Source organism: Piliocolobus tephrosceles, chromosome 11 (assembly GCF_002776525.5).
Source record: "Piliocolobus tephrosceles isolate RC106 chromosome 11, ASM277652v3, whole genome shotgun sequence".
Taxonomy (NCBI): Eukaryota; Metazoa; Chordata; class Mammalia; order Primates; family Cercopithecidae; genus Piliocolobus; species Piliocolobus tephrosceles.
The window spans coordinates 112,144,863-112,160,431 of NC_045444.1; the positions used below are offsets into that span (position 1 = coordinate 112,144,863).

Below are 15,569 nucleotides of genomic sequence, written 5' to 3' on the forward strand. Positions count from 1 at the left end.
TGAAAAGTCCCTACTATTTTGGTATTACCCACTTAGATTATCTGTTCAAATAGCTTCATTTGGCCTTCATAAAAAGGGGGAAAATTATTTAGTGCAGAATCATGTTCCTAGCCTTGAATTTATACTTTTTAAAGTGGCATGAATGGTATCTATAATTAATTGTAAATCCATACGAATTATTTTACTGTTCTTTTTAAACATTTCGTGTAAAATATTCTGAGAAGTCGTGTTGCCTCTATATGTTTCCAAAATATCAATTATTTTATAACAGATACATGGGTCAAATATGCTCTTTAAAAAATGCTTTTTTTCTGTGTGATGGTCATTTGAAAGACTTGTGATTTGTTAACTAAGGAAGCAATTGTATTACTGAATATGCTGACAAGTACAGAAAATCATAATCCTTTCAGCTCTGTGTTACATCAATTTCAAAAGGTTTATTGAGGGCTATGTTGTTGTCTAAATTATATCAAGTTGACCCATACCTTCCAAAATATAGTTGAAATAAATTCACTAAAACTAGGGGGAAAGTTCTCAAATTAAACTTATATTTTTCAGGTTAAGTCACCATAGTAACACATCACAGGCAACTAAACAACCTCTGCAGGGTTATTAAAAAGAGTTGACTTAGTATTAAATCTCTTATCTATACAATTTTATCAGTTTATCTCTTTAATTCTAACATACTGCTTTTCCTTCTAATGATGGAATTATAAAATATGTAACTGACATATATAGAATAGAGAACTTTTCTAAATTAATTTCTGTAACTGATTTCAAGTCTAGGTTTCATCATTTCTGGTTTATCTAATGAGCCCAACTCAATATGAAAAATATCGTAAGCCCGTGTGAATCAATACTCTTGATTTTGTTTTATAGTTGTTTATATAGCACCAATACTAACATTATCTTTTTCTGCCTTCTATCAGACAATTCTAATAGAGACTTATTTTAAGGATCAAATGATCATTTACTTAGTTGAAAACACATTTAGGAAAGAGTGTGATGTTAGGGTAACAGTAGTTTGTTCCAAAAACCATTTACCAAGGTTCAGGTAAGCAGAAATTTAACAAGTTTTTAGATGTTTAATTAAAATTATTTTCCCACTTTTTACAGGTCTAGCATAGTATTTATTTGACCTTTTCAGATAGTTTATGCATCATAGCAAAATGGTTAGTTATAATTTTATTATTTTTCATCTTACATAATAGTTCAGGAGTGAGTGCTTTTTTTTTCCTCCTGTAAAGGGGCAGGTTGTAAATATTTTCAGCTCTATGAGCCTGTGGTCTCTATCCCAGCTACTCAATTCTACTTTGTACGTCAACAAATAGGTCAATCTGTGTGCCCCAAATCTTGATTTATATATAACACCATTTGAATTACATGTAATTTCCATGTGTCATGAAATATACTTCATTTTAGTTTTTTAACTATTTAAAAATATAAAAACAAATTATTGCTCACGGACAGTACAAAAACTGGCAGTGGGCTGTATTTGGCCAGTGGGTTGTAGATTGCCGACCCCTATCCATTATCTTGAAGATACATGTAAAAAAGCCATGGTGTTTACATGCTTATTTTTTCCTGTGTGTTTTTATAATTCAAAAATCAACCTCTTTGCCCACTACATGGGAAAGGAAGAACATTTTCAGTGAAAGCAATAACAACCCTGGCCGACTTCATGGCTCCTAAAGACAGGGCGAGCACAGTTGCAGGCGAGTCGCGACCTCTCATAATTTCTGAAGATGTTGGCTTCCCTTCTTGAGTCACACACACTGGATTTCATGCCTTCTCTTCCTTGTTCCCTCACCAATGCTATCCATGCTCTCCCGGAGAAACTTCCCTTAAAGAGAAAATCCAGAGAACTTTGAGAACTTCAGCTTCCTTTTCAGCCAGGTTAAACTTACACTCCTTATGCAGGAAATGACAATTTCTCACAAAACAGGCAATGCAAGTTGGAGAGGTTGGCTCAGAAACAGCAACACAGGACTGACAATGTTGCCCCAGATCATCTGAAAAGTAGTACTGATTGCTGTGCCTATTGTTAAAGAAATTAAATTTTACTCTCACAACAAGGCTCAAGACTCCCAGCTGAAATTAATTCCAAGGTTAACAAGGCGCTTGCTTGGCATTGTGCTGTGTCTCCTAGGCCTTTGATAGATTATTGTTTTTCCCATGCTAACTAACGAGGCATAAAAGTCAAAATCAGTGGAGATAGGCATGCTTGTATTGGTTTTATTTTGGTATCATTTTCAATATTGAAATGCTGCAAGTGCTTATTTCAGAGTATTTTTTTTTTCTCTTGATGATTTATCTACTTTGGAAAATTGAATATTTTAAATACATAGTATGGAGATTTATTATTGCACTGCATTGATATTACTTTGTTCTTTGGAGAAAATATACTCTTAATCTCAGGAAGTAATTAATTTTATTTCCTAGAGAAAGTAATTATTGAAGTGAACTAAAGGTTCTTTCTCATTTATGTTACTCCTCATGCATTGAAGGATCATTAGATGAGATGGTTATAATATATGGGGCTTTCTCCATTTATATGCTTTAGCTCTCTGCCTTCTACAACCACGTAAAGTGTGAAGTGTGTAACAATATGTTTTACATATATATACACACACACATACAGTACAATATCCATAAGATGTATATGTGAAGCATATATAAATTTATATACTATGTATGTATGAATTATGTACCAATATTCATTCAATATACAGTATTTGGGAAATTCAGAGATATTCGTGTCTTTTCAATGTCGCACAATGATCAGGATCCCAATCAAGTCATTTAGCTCTTTCCATGATACCATGTTGCTTCCTTTTAAAAAATGAAAGATACAGTTAAAATCAAGATTTGAAAAGAATATAGTCTCTTCACTTGATCTTTAAGCATACACACACCCACAAACGTGTACACAAACACGTGTGTGTACATATATATTTTTAATTTTAAAATAGTGTTTTTAATTTACAGAAGAGTTCCAAAGAGTGCACAGTGTGTTCCCACATATTCCACACCCATTTTCCCCCCATTGTTAATATCTTACATTATCATGGTTCATGTGTCATGACTAATGAACCAATATTGATAGCATCATTATCAGCTTAAATCCATACTGTATTCCAATTCCCTTAGTTTTTAATCTAATGTTCTTTTCCTGATCCAGAGTCCCTTCCAGGATAGCATGTAAATTAATTACACTTGGTCATTGGGTCTCCTTACCCTTCTCTAGGCTGTGACAGTTTCTCAGACTTTCCTTATTTTGGATGACCTTGGCAGCTTTGAGGAGTACTGGTATGGTATTTTGTAGACTGTCTCTCAGTTCGGGTTTCTCTGGTATTTTCTCATGATTAGAGTGGAGTTACGGGTTTTGAGGAGGAAGATGGCAGGGGTAAAAGTGCCTCTGGTCTCATCACATTATACCAAGGATACATACTGCCAGTATAATTTACTACTGTTGATCACCTGTTGGGGGTGATGTTTGCCAGGTGTGTTGTATGTTTGGGGTGCTAGAAAAGAACACTATAAACTACAACAGTTAGTTATTTTTCACAGTTCTGGAAACTGAGAAGTTCAAGAGCGGGGTGACAGCATGGTTATGATCTGGTGAAGACACTCTTCCTGGTTGCAGACTGTTGACTTCTTGCTGTTTCGGCACCATGGCTGAAGGGGTGGAAGAGCTCTCTTGGGTTTATTGAATAAGAGTACTAGTCCCGTGCACCTCCCAATCACCTTGAAGAGGTCCCACCTTTTAGTACCATCACCTTGGAGGTTAGGATCCCAACGTAAGAATTTTAAGGGGGCACAAACGTTCAGACCATAACACTGGGTTCCTCCAATGTATAGTTACTTCCCTCCTCGCTTTCCATACTGTACTTTTTAGGAAGACGTCACTGTGTGTAGCCTACATAAAAGGGGTAGAGATTGAAATTTTACCTCCTAGACAGGAAACTTCACTTGATTTTATTTCCATGAACTTATTATCCAAGGATATTGCTTCTGCTGAATCATGCTGGTATAAAAATCTTGTCCTAGAGATGTGTGTTCATACTAATTGAACAATTGTCCTACTGTTATCTTTTGATGTGTACTTACCTACTAATGTATACATTTTTTCTTTTCTTCATGGGATAAACAGTATAATAAATGACTTTGGATTAAAGATAAGAAATAAGGCCATTGAATTAAATAACTAAATTAGAAGAATTTATTTACTGGGCTTGGTTTCAAATTTGTTGTAATAGTTAATTCCCAGAGTTCTTTCAGTTCCAGTGAGAGGTAGAATGGGATTTTACACGTCTTTCTTTCTTTTTTTTTTTTTATTTTAAGAATATGAAGAATTTTGTGATAGAAAATAGAAAAGCGATGCAATTATTTATGAGTAGTGTTCTTAACATACTTCATATACTTGCTAAACATGCTATTTATTATATCCAAAACAATGAATGAAAGCATGACATCTTATTATCAGCAAAAAATGATATTTAGATATATTTTCGGGGTGATTCAATGATGCAGATGGCTACAGTAGTAACATTGAAGTTTGACTTTGAGAATTAAAAAGACTATGCACCAAAACATGTGCTATTTAAAAATAAATGTGGGAAGCAGATATATCTTCCTACAATATAATTATATTCTATGTTTATTTATCACATCTTAACAGAAATATTTTTGGGGGAGTTTAAGTGGAAACAGATTGATGGCAGATATTAAATAAGGAGATATTTTCTAGAATCTATATATTTGTTAAGATCTTTTTAAATATATGTTTATATTTTGAATTGACAATCTTCCAGCAACCTGAGTTTGAATTATCGTCTTATACCTAGCCATCTTTCATGTATTGGGTAATGCTTTCTTCATGGAATTTTATATATTGGGCAACACTTTCTCACTCACTGCACATGTCTCCAAAAGATGAATTAAATATTATGGAGTAAGTCTGAAAAAAAAAAGTATTTTCTTTTTCTAGTATTTCAGACCATTCTATCCATCTATCCAACTATTTAATGTAAAAGAAAAATCTAAAGAATAAAATTCCAAGCTTTATAATTTTTATTCTTATTCCTCCATTCTTTAGAGTTTAAGAAATGTATTCTCAATAAATTTACACACCTCTGTAGCATGCATTTCTGTATTACACAAAATACTTATTTTATGGATAATACAGTACACTGTATATACATATATGAAATGTTATGCAACTATGAAATATATCGGTGACCCTGTTGTCAAAGGAATCCAGAAAAATTATTTTTCAGTTGCACGTACCAATTTATGCCATAAAAATATTAAAGGGAATTAAGTAACACATGACTTAATGTTTGTGTAGAGAAGTAAATAAATAGATAAATTTAATAAAAAAAATAGAAGTAATGCTGTAAGAAATATTGGGCCTTAAAGAAGTTTGGAGGTTTTGCAATGATGTTGAAATGTATAGAACTCAGAATATTTTACTAAGAAGATTATCTGGATTTTATTTTATTTTTTTGAGAGACAACAAAAACTGTTCTATGATGGTGGCTTCTATTTAACTGATAAAACTTTTATTGAAAGCCTAGGACTCTGTTCTACATGTTGGGACCACCGAGACGAGTGAGATTTGAAGCCTGTCCTCTGGGAATTCTGTGTTATAAATTTCATTATGACAGTTTGTAGTCACTCAATAAATTTTTCTTGTATTTTCACCAAAATAGAGTTACTGCATTTTTATTGCACAGATTATCATGTTATGAAATATTGTAAGTCTTTTGAAAAATTTCTGAGCCACTTTGACAATATCCTGTTGGAACACAAACTTATTCATTAGATTAACTCAACAAACACCTAAAATTTTGTTTAAAAAGTGAATGCTCTTGTCTATGGTCCTGAGCTAGGAACTAGAGGACACTAAAAGGCATAAAATACAGCCCATCTTTTCAAGGAACTTTCTATCAAATTAGGCACAAGCTAGATATTTATCTAAAAGTATCATCTTCTGGGCTCCAAGTCCAAGCTAGTAACTTTGATTTAATTATTTAATAAGCAGTTTTTATTCACTGATAAAGTCACAAATATAGTTGTATTTTTGAGTGGCATCTGGAAACAGTAATACAAATAACAATAACTATAATTATAATTTATAAGTAAAATTCAGGTGATGGAGCATAATATAACAGAAAGAATGTCAACTTTGGAGTCAGACAGACCTGAGTTTGATATAGGTCTGTATCATTTATTAGCTATGACCATGACCTAGTTTCTTAAACTTTCTGAGACTTAGTTTTGTAATTGTAGCACGTAGATAAATTCTTTCAGTATGGCTTGGAGGATTTAACATAAAATAGAGCTCTTTGCACATGCCTGGCAGAGTGTAGGTATGGAAAACTGCTAGGTATTCATCAGTGTTAGAATACTGAGACTTAGGCAATGCTTTACTGTTTTTAAAATGAATTGACCTGCATTATCCTATTTAAACCTCACACCAAATTTATCAATTCACTCATTCAGATAAAGAAGTCAGGAAGCCCAGTGACCAATGGAAATTTGACACATGAGGATTTAAATCCATGTTTTCTAGGTCTAGGACCTGCCCTCTCCTTAAATGATTAGGAATTGTGAGAATTTGATTTAGTTTTGTTCACACCAAAATCTACCTGCCTGGTTTTAGACTAGATATGTCCTCATCTATGCATAGAGTGTTGTACTAATCCATGATCCCAATTCTTTCAGTTCTATGTATAGATACATTGAGAGGCAGCATAGTGTAGCTGTTAAAAGTATGAGTATTGGGTATAAACTCTTGGGTTCAAATCTTGACTCTGCCATTTGTTGGCTCTGTGACTTTGGGAGAGTTACCAAATCACTTTAAGTCTCATTTTATTCATCACTATGGGTTATTAAATAGTAAAACTTCAGGGCATTTTGGTAAGGAATAGATGAATTAAACTATGCAAAGTACTTAGCATGAAATCTGATATAGAGTAAGCATTATGTAAGTATTTGCTGTAATTATCACCCTAAAATTGTAACAGCAAGTTCAATGACTTCAAGTGCACTATTTTAATGCTTCAAGTCACAGAGTAGATTTGCTTTAACAATTATGTGGAAGCTTCCACAACCTAGCTGAGCTCATGGGCCCAATTTTATTGCCGCCCTTGTGTGACAGACTCAACACGCTAGCTTTGTTTCAAAGAACAGTTACTGGTAGACATGGTGCCACATATACCTGGAAGCAGTGGTTACTTGTCCAGTAATATATACATATGTGTGTGTATGTATCAATATATAGTCCACACTGAACTTTCTCCTGGTAACCAACTTGACCTCATGAATCTATTTTTCCAAGTTTTTGAAGTTGATTAGGATCCTTGTCATTGTGACTATAGGGACCAATGATTCTAATGTAGAGATTTGCTGAAGCATCAAAAACTATGGCAAAAACTTCTTTGCAGAAGAAATATTTAAGCGTTTATATTCTAAGCGTATCATGTGCACTTAAAATCATTTTGATGAGATGAATTATTAAAAATATTCTACTACATTCTCTTTATAAATAAACCTAAGTGTTTAAAAATTATTTCAAGAATAAAACAATGTTCATTAAAATCTTTAAAACATATCACATTCATATTAGACCTCACTGAAAAGTAATTCCAATTATTGAATTTAAAAATATGGGAACCAATAAGACAATGGAGCCAACACAAAGTTACAGGTATATATTTGGAAAATTGCTTAAAAGTATAAAAGATTTAACTTTCATATCATGAACTTTTAGAACATATTGAAAAATATTCATGCCCAAATTGTTGTTAAATATCACGATGTTTACTAATTTAAGTACAAAGTTTGTATATGGTTTCCATTCTTTCAGTTTTGTTTTGTAAGGGTTATCTCTTAATTTATCTTAAGAGTTTTTAGACTGGGCATAGTAGCTCACATCTGTAATCCCAGCACTTTGGGAGGCTGACGCAGGAGGATTGCTTGAGCCCATGAGTTTGAGACCACACTGGGTGATATAGAGAGACCTCATCTCTATCAAAAATTTAAAAAAAAATAGCTGGGCATGGTGGTATGTGTCTGTAGTCCCAGCTACTGGGGTGACAGAGGTGGGAGGACCACTTGAGCCCAGGAGGTCGAGGCTGCTGTGAGCTGTGATTGCATCATCGTACTCTAGGCTGGGTGACAGAGTGAGACCTTGTCTAAAACAAAACAAAACAAAAAAGAATTTTAGAAGAGATATAGAAACACCTGACATTGTTCTAAGAAACTACTAGCACAGTGCAAAAGAAATATGCTTTCATTCCATTTTTTTCTTCTGTATTCACTCTTTCTTTTTTGCTAGGTGGCATGCATGCAGTGGTTTCATGGAGACCATACAATGCTTGAGATGATTGAGAAAAAGCGTTGCTTGTGCAAGGAAATAAAGGCTAGACAGAAAACGGAAAAGGGCCTTTGCAAACAGGATAGCATGCCTATCTTGCCCAGCTGGAAGAAGAATGCAGGTGCCAAGAAGTACAGCCCTCCACCCTATTCTAAACAGCAAACGGTATTCTGGGATACTGCCATATGAGTGTGCGCAGGATGGTGTGAGCTCCATATTTCTTAATATGAAGAGGGAGGTCGACTCGGTCCTATGACAATGAACTGTTACATATCTTTTCTGTGGGAGTGGAATGCCATGGGAAGCTGTGCCTATTCATGGCAAGTTCAAGATAAAAGCATATGCCCTTGCAATGAAGGCGCACTTATTTATCCCGGATTATTTTGAATCCAGAAGATATTAAAATGTAAATATTTTACTAGTTTATGGGTGACACCTGAAATAATACACATTATACGTATATAAATTACAGAAATATCAAGAGTTTACTATATGATATCATTTCGGTATTAACTGGTTTGTTATCTCTTTTATATGTAATCCCTTGATGCCTTTTATTATTAATTTTTGCATTTAAAATGTTTTTTTTCCCTTGCCCACATCTGGTTTCTGTACAAGAGCTCACAACTATAAATCATGTTCAATCACATTATATATGATCTGGTGCTAGTAACATAGAAGTTGAATACCATATTTGTTAAGAGCATCTGTGCTTTTTAAGTTTCAAGGGTTTGACAGGAAATGAATGCAAACGTGATGCTTAATTTGGACGTCCAAGTTACATTGACAACAATATTTTGCTACATTGGCTTTATAAGAATTTCTCTTTAGTATCCTCTGGCAATGGTTAGACCAACCATTAGTCTGACTTAGTAATAACTAAGCAATGGTTAGTCAGACTCCAGAGAAAGTTACTAGGATATATTGGACATCCCAGCAGAAAACATTTCCTTCAGAAATGACTTTAGGGACATGTGTCCTTGCATCATTGATCTGATGGGAGGAGACCAGGGTTCACTGTGACAATGGAAGGAACAAGGAATTAGTAGCTCGAAAGCATGACTGCTTTCAAGAAAGTGGGACCAGTGGCATTATAGCCACCTTAATCACTATATTTAAGTAACTTTTCATGTGTGTGCTTGTTTCCCCAAGAAAATGAGAAATAAACATTCAACTAGACCAGTTTACATATTTTAATGCACTAAATGCCAATCTTTCTAAAAGTTTAGATCCATTGATAAAATATTATTTCTTGTTAATTTTTTCAAACTGGTTATCACCACATTTCTGGGTCATAATCTTCTGTATGTGATCATCACACCCATTCTCACTGATTATGACACCATGACCAAAGAATTATGGCCATTTTTTATTTTATTTTGTTTCAAGAAAGAAACAGGAAATGCAGGGGATGAGGGATGGGGTGGCTTCAATTTTATGTGGTGGTGAAATTTAAGTTAAAAAAAATCATATATATCTTTTAAGAAGAACTTGTTAGTTGAATATAAATATTGCCACGAATGAATAAAGAAGAAACTATCGCATATATTTTGTATATTTAAATTACTATTTATGCCTCCTAAAATTGATAGTATGTGGTTCTTTGTTAACAATCAATTTAGTATTATATTTCTGAGAGAAAAGGTGTGTTTTTGAAGTTGTTGTTATAGCAGTTTTTCTTGTAAGGGTATTGACAGCAATAGTTCAGTGCTGCTCAATAAAACCAAATATAACAGGAGTTAGAGAATTTTTGTAATCTATATTGCTACAAACCTAGTGATGCTTTATCAGTAATAGTTTCTTTCAAAAGCCTTTTCAATGTTATAACATGATTTTCTAATATTTTATAATTAATGTGTATTTTGATGTCCATTCGAATTCTGAAAGAATAAGGAAAAAGGTAAGTGGGAGCAGTGTACGGTTGGTGTGTCTGTGTGCGTGCGTGTGTGTGTGTGTGAGTGTGTGTGTACACGAAAGAATACTCAGTGGGAAAACTGTATACATAAAATGCTTACTGAAGTTGCAGGTTCTGCTTGTGTAATTGAGATGGTAGAAAACCGGGATCACAAATGCGGGAAATTACAAAGGGATCTTAAGTAGCTTAAATAAAACCCGCCAGCATGTTTCACCAGCTATAGATTATGTTTCAAACCCAACAATCTATGGAGCACAAATCTAAGGGTGATGAAAATGTGTTTAGATAAAATCAGAATGGAAATAAAATGTCTTTATGACCCCAGTTGTTATCCTGATTTAAGTTATTATGACCACATATACTCAAGCCTATCAGTCAGATACAAGATACTAATTCTCAGCATTGCTGTGAAACGTACATATATTTAGGCTCAGTATGGTGATGATTAACCCTCCCTTAACATTTATATTTAGGGAACATCTTTCTGTGGGGAGATGCAAATGTGTTTTTCAGATGCCTGTCTTTCCCATATCACTCTGATTTAGGCAGAAGGTTTATTTAATGTTGCCCATTTGTCAAGAAGGAAATAAAAGTACTGACATGATCTGTGTTGGATTAAACCATTCCTATTTGTTCTATCAAACTCACACTAGGGCTAAGTTTCATGCACTCCTTTTTTCAAATGCATTATTTTCTGAGGCGGTAACTTGTGTGAAAATTTGACTTTAGGCAACCATTTTCATTTATTTACGCAAATCTCTACTTAAGTGGAAAGCGACTGAAAGATCTGGAAAAGTGGCTTCACTGAGATTTAACTCAAGAACTGTTATTCTGTGCCTATACAATTGTCTGTTGTGGCAATGAGCATTCCCTAATCAATTTCCTTTTTGTGTAGTGTTTCTCTAAATGGAGAAAAGGAGGTCATTAGTATGTAGAGAAAAATAAGCGGACTCTCTGACAGTAGTCAACCAGGATACTTCAATATATTCATTTGGTCAGAAGATAGCCTACAGATAGCCAGAACACTATGCTATGATGAAGCTCATATTTCTAGCAGTGCCAAAGAACAAATCATCTCGTGGCGTGGTTATCAGGTTGAAAGAGCTAGCTCATACTTACGAAAAATGGTCCTCTCACAGCAAATTTCATAGAAACAGAATTTTATTGGATGTCACAAGATGCTTTTACATGTGAAACACTCCTTAGCAGAGAAGATATACATTTCTTTAGAATTGATGAAAGGAAAATATAAAAATCTGCATTTTTTTTTCAATCGCAGATGCCAGCATCCTCTGAGTTATAAGAGTAATTTTTTACATAAACAGTGCCCGCATCTCTCCCATGTTTATGCTACTGAAGCAAGCTTGGCGTCAAATGTGATGGATTTGTGTAAATGAAGGTTAATATTCACCCATGTAAAATAATTAGGAAAGCAAAATTTCTGGAGATTAAAATTTGTAGTTTTAAAATATTATATATTCAAACACATGCCAATTGTCTGTAGACAACTAGATACAACTTTACTTTCCAAAGTAGTGACAAAATTGTCTTTGAATGCTTCTAGAGAATAAAAGAAGGTTTTTATTATTACATTTTGGTGCAGGTCTTGCCTATACATGGAATTTAGTTTGATTCTTTTGAGCAAATTTAGTGACTACGTCAATAAAACTAAACAAAGCTATTGGGCTATTGTTTTAACTAATTAAATAAGACATCAACACAATGCACATACAAGTGCAATTTTAATATCACTTCCATATTAAGACAAGTCAGTTTCCTAAAGTAGAAAAGAGCTTGTAAAATAACCACACTCACATGTGAAATTGAGAAACGATTCCTACGATGAAAGCAGTAAGTAATCAGAGATGAGAGGTAATTCACACTTGCAAATAAATAGAAGTAGAATAGATAGCAATTCATAATTCACTGTGTCCCAAACTTAAGTGGAAATAAAAGAAAAATGGTACCTATAGCATTTAACGTTATATCGCTACATCCTCCATGTATGCAAAATAGACAGTTAATTGTGGAATGTGGACAATTTGTTATTAATCCATTATTGAGCAACTTATGTATCAGGCATTAAAAAATTCTAAAGCACTGGGTGTTAAACATTGAAAAAGATGTCGTCCCACCTTTCAAGGAGCTTAATTATGCAATCATCAATATTTTCAAAATAAAGCCAATTGTTTTGAAGAAGATATACAATTGTGTTTACACAATTCTCTTTTTTTTCAGATCACGTGTATAGTCAAGGTAAAATTCTAAACATACTAAACTTAATGTCTAACTATAGAATATGTTTGTGTGTAAGCCTCGATGTGTGCATATATAATATGTACTGCTGTCTATGTAAATCATTAAAAGGATAACACATTTTGCCATGTTGGACTTGACCATTATGACTTGGGGTTTGGATGATTTAAAACTCTTTGATATTTGGGTCAATTACATTGCAGCAAAATGTGTGTAATATGGAAAAAAATGTCTGATTACATTTCCCTTTAAATATTATGAAATTTCAAATTTAAGGGGAATTTTCTTTAAAGAAATGCTGTTGGATTTATCTCAACCAAACATATGTGAAAATTCTTTTGAAGTGTTCAATTGTTCCCAGATATAACTGGGTTTGCCCACCCTAAAAGCATCTACATTTACACATGTATACACCCACGTACAGTATACATACTGTATATAATATATATGAAAATGTTTAGTATGCACTTCTTTTGATTGGAACTCCTTGTTAACATTTATAGTGTAGCAACTTGTGTAAAGTGCACTGTGATTATAAAAAGCAAAGCACAGTAAAGTCACAGGTCTTGTTATCTTGCACTAAAAATGTGTTTACGTATTTAGCAGTTGTATGTTTACTTTCTTGCTCTTTCAGACAATTGAAACAAATAGCTATGACAAGATGATATAAAATAATATGTTTTTTAGTGGATAATGGCACTACATTTTTAAAAGACAGGGTTTTTAAAGAAAACCATTTAACATCCATTCCAATATAACATGTTTACCATATCTAAAAATTTGAATGTCATATTGCATTTTTCATAATTCATTAGAAATGTCAGGTATGTGCCTGAAAAATTGTGCAAATAAGCATTAGATAACAGATTTCTCTACTCATGTGTTATTAGCCATTTCTATATACATAATAATATAAACACTGATGTTTTAATGTCTCTTAATTTTTGTACTTGATTTTTTTAGGTAACATGTAATTATAAATGTACTTTGATACTACTGAAGTAATCAGATGTTGTTTGAAAATAAATTGTTTTCTTTAGTGCATTGACAATATTTTACAATACTTTTTGTGCTTATTTATTTGTGCTCCCGTGTAATTCTAATAAAAGCAATAGTTTAAATTAGTTGACTTTGTCGTTACTGGTATTTTTTAATCAAGAAACAAAACAATAACTTTTTCAAAGAAAAATACAACATTTTTCAACTTCTGCAGTTGACCATGAGATTGCATGTATTGTAGAAGACTAATGCTGGTGAGTATTGAGGGTCTAGACTTTCTAATTTGTTATGTGACCCCCAGTTGTGCTTAATCACTACTTGGCTTCTCCCTCAAGGTGCCCCATTAAGTAAGAGGAACATTGACACTTCTCTTTCTTCCATATGTACCTAATTCCAGTTAAATGACTCAGAGTGCATCGAAGGTGTGCTGGTGGCATGAAAGAGAAAATTCTGGCAGTCCTAGACCTGTGTATGTCGGCAAGATATTTATTGGAGGGTTACTACTTAGCACATTCATTTATTCCGTCATACTTTTAGAGTTAACCTGGTTTAAGTCAGGAGCAAGTCAGTATGTATAGTGTTGCTAGGATATCAATATCTAAAATATCATTGAGCATGGTAAATATATGACAAGATTCTGGAGCTCAGTCAGTTTACAAAAAATGCTCATAAAATAATGCAGAGACTTCTAATAATTTCTAATGGCTACTTCAACCACTTACTCTTATATCCAATCTCAACATAATTAATTATAATTTCATAATTCCTCACCAATTATTTCCATGTTCATTTCATAAAAAGAAATAAATTTATTGTCATTGTTTGGTCCCACCCTTCCAGCTACTCAAATGCTCGGTGTGCTACTCTACGTTTTGGTTGAACAAGAACTAACCTATCACCACCCCACCACCATCAACAGTCCAACCTTCCATCCATCTCAGGCTATGAAAAAAAGCTCCCCAATATTTGAAATTATTGGTCTTTTCCATTCTCCCAATGCCCATTACAACTCGTTCTATTCCAGCTCTGTGATCTCAGATTCTAATTAAATTATGCTGACACAATGATGTGAATGACTGATAAAACAATGTTCATCCTACAGTGATTTGTATTTGAGAAGATTCTTATTAACATGCCTGAGTGAATATCTATTAGAATGTCAGGTAATGTGACAAACCAAGAGATCGGAAGAACATAACTTTAGAGAAAATTTTGCATAACATCACCTCACCTCATGCCTTGTAGAGTGAGACTGGTTCTCTCAAATCTTGCCGTGTAAAAAAAAAATAAAATCGCTTGGTCGGTTCTTAAAAACTCCCAATGTCCAGAAGGCTGCCTGGAGCAGAACACAGGTGCTGGTAGTTTTTTAAAAATCTACTAGATGAGTCCAATATGGAATCAAATTTGAGTATTAAAGCAGTGCTTCTCAAACTTAAATGTACATTCTTACCACCTGAGGATCTTGTTGGCATACAGGTTCTGATTTAGAAAAGTTTGAGAGTAGGAATCTCTAGCAAGATCTCAGGAGACGCTGATGCTGCCTGTCCATAGATCACCCTTTGAGCAGCAACTCCTTGGCAACTCACTTCTCTGCCTATACTTAGGGAGCCTTTGGTAGTCACTGCCTAAAGCACTACCACTCAAAGCCTACTTCAGAGACCAACAGCACAGCATTATCCTGGGACTTGTTAGAATGGAAAACGTTACCTTTATCCCCAATAGATCTTTAGGGCTGAGGCTCATGGATCGTGTTTCAGCCAGCCATATAGGTGATTCTTATGCCCAGCAAAGTTTGAGATGCATTGTCTTAGACCAATGTGGCTTTCAATCATGGCAACACATTACATTCTTGGGAGATTTTTATTTAATGCTGATGCCTGGGCCCCTCTGTCAGAGATTATGATTTTATTAGTCTGGAGTTAGGGCTAGACAACTTTTTCTTCTTTTTCTCCTCCACCTTTTTCTCTTTTCTTCTTTCTGTCCCAGAACCCCCTAGGGGATTAGAATATGATGCTG

General features: G+C 33.9%; 1 protein-coding gene across 1 annotated transcript in view; it reads left to right on the top strand.

Moving 5' to 3' along the window:
* NYAP2 (neuronal tyrosine-phosphorylated phosphoinositide-3-kinase adaptor 2) overlaps nt 1-13,678 on the top strand; it is a 286,916-nt gene extending 273,238 nt beyond the window's left edge. The window contains exon 8 of the mRNA XM_023217531.2: nt 8,345-13,678. Within this exon, the coding sequence (XP_023073299.2) occupies nt 8,345-8,572 (228 nt within the window). The 3' untranslated portion in view covers nt 8,573-13,678. The remainder of the gene's footprint in view (nt 1-8,344) is intronic.
* The last annotated feature ends 1,891 nt before the right edge of the window (nt 13,679-15,569 follow it).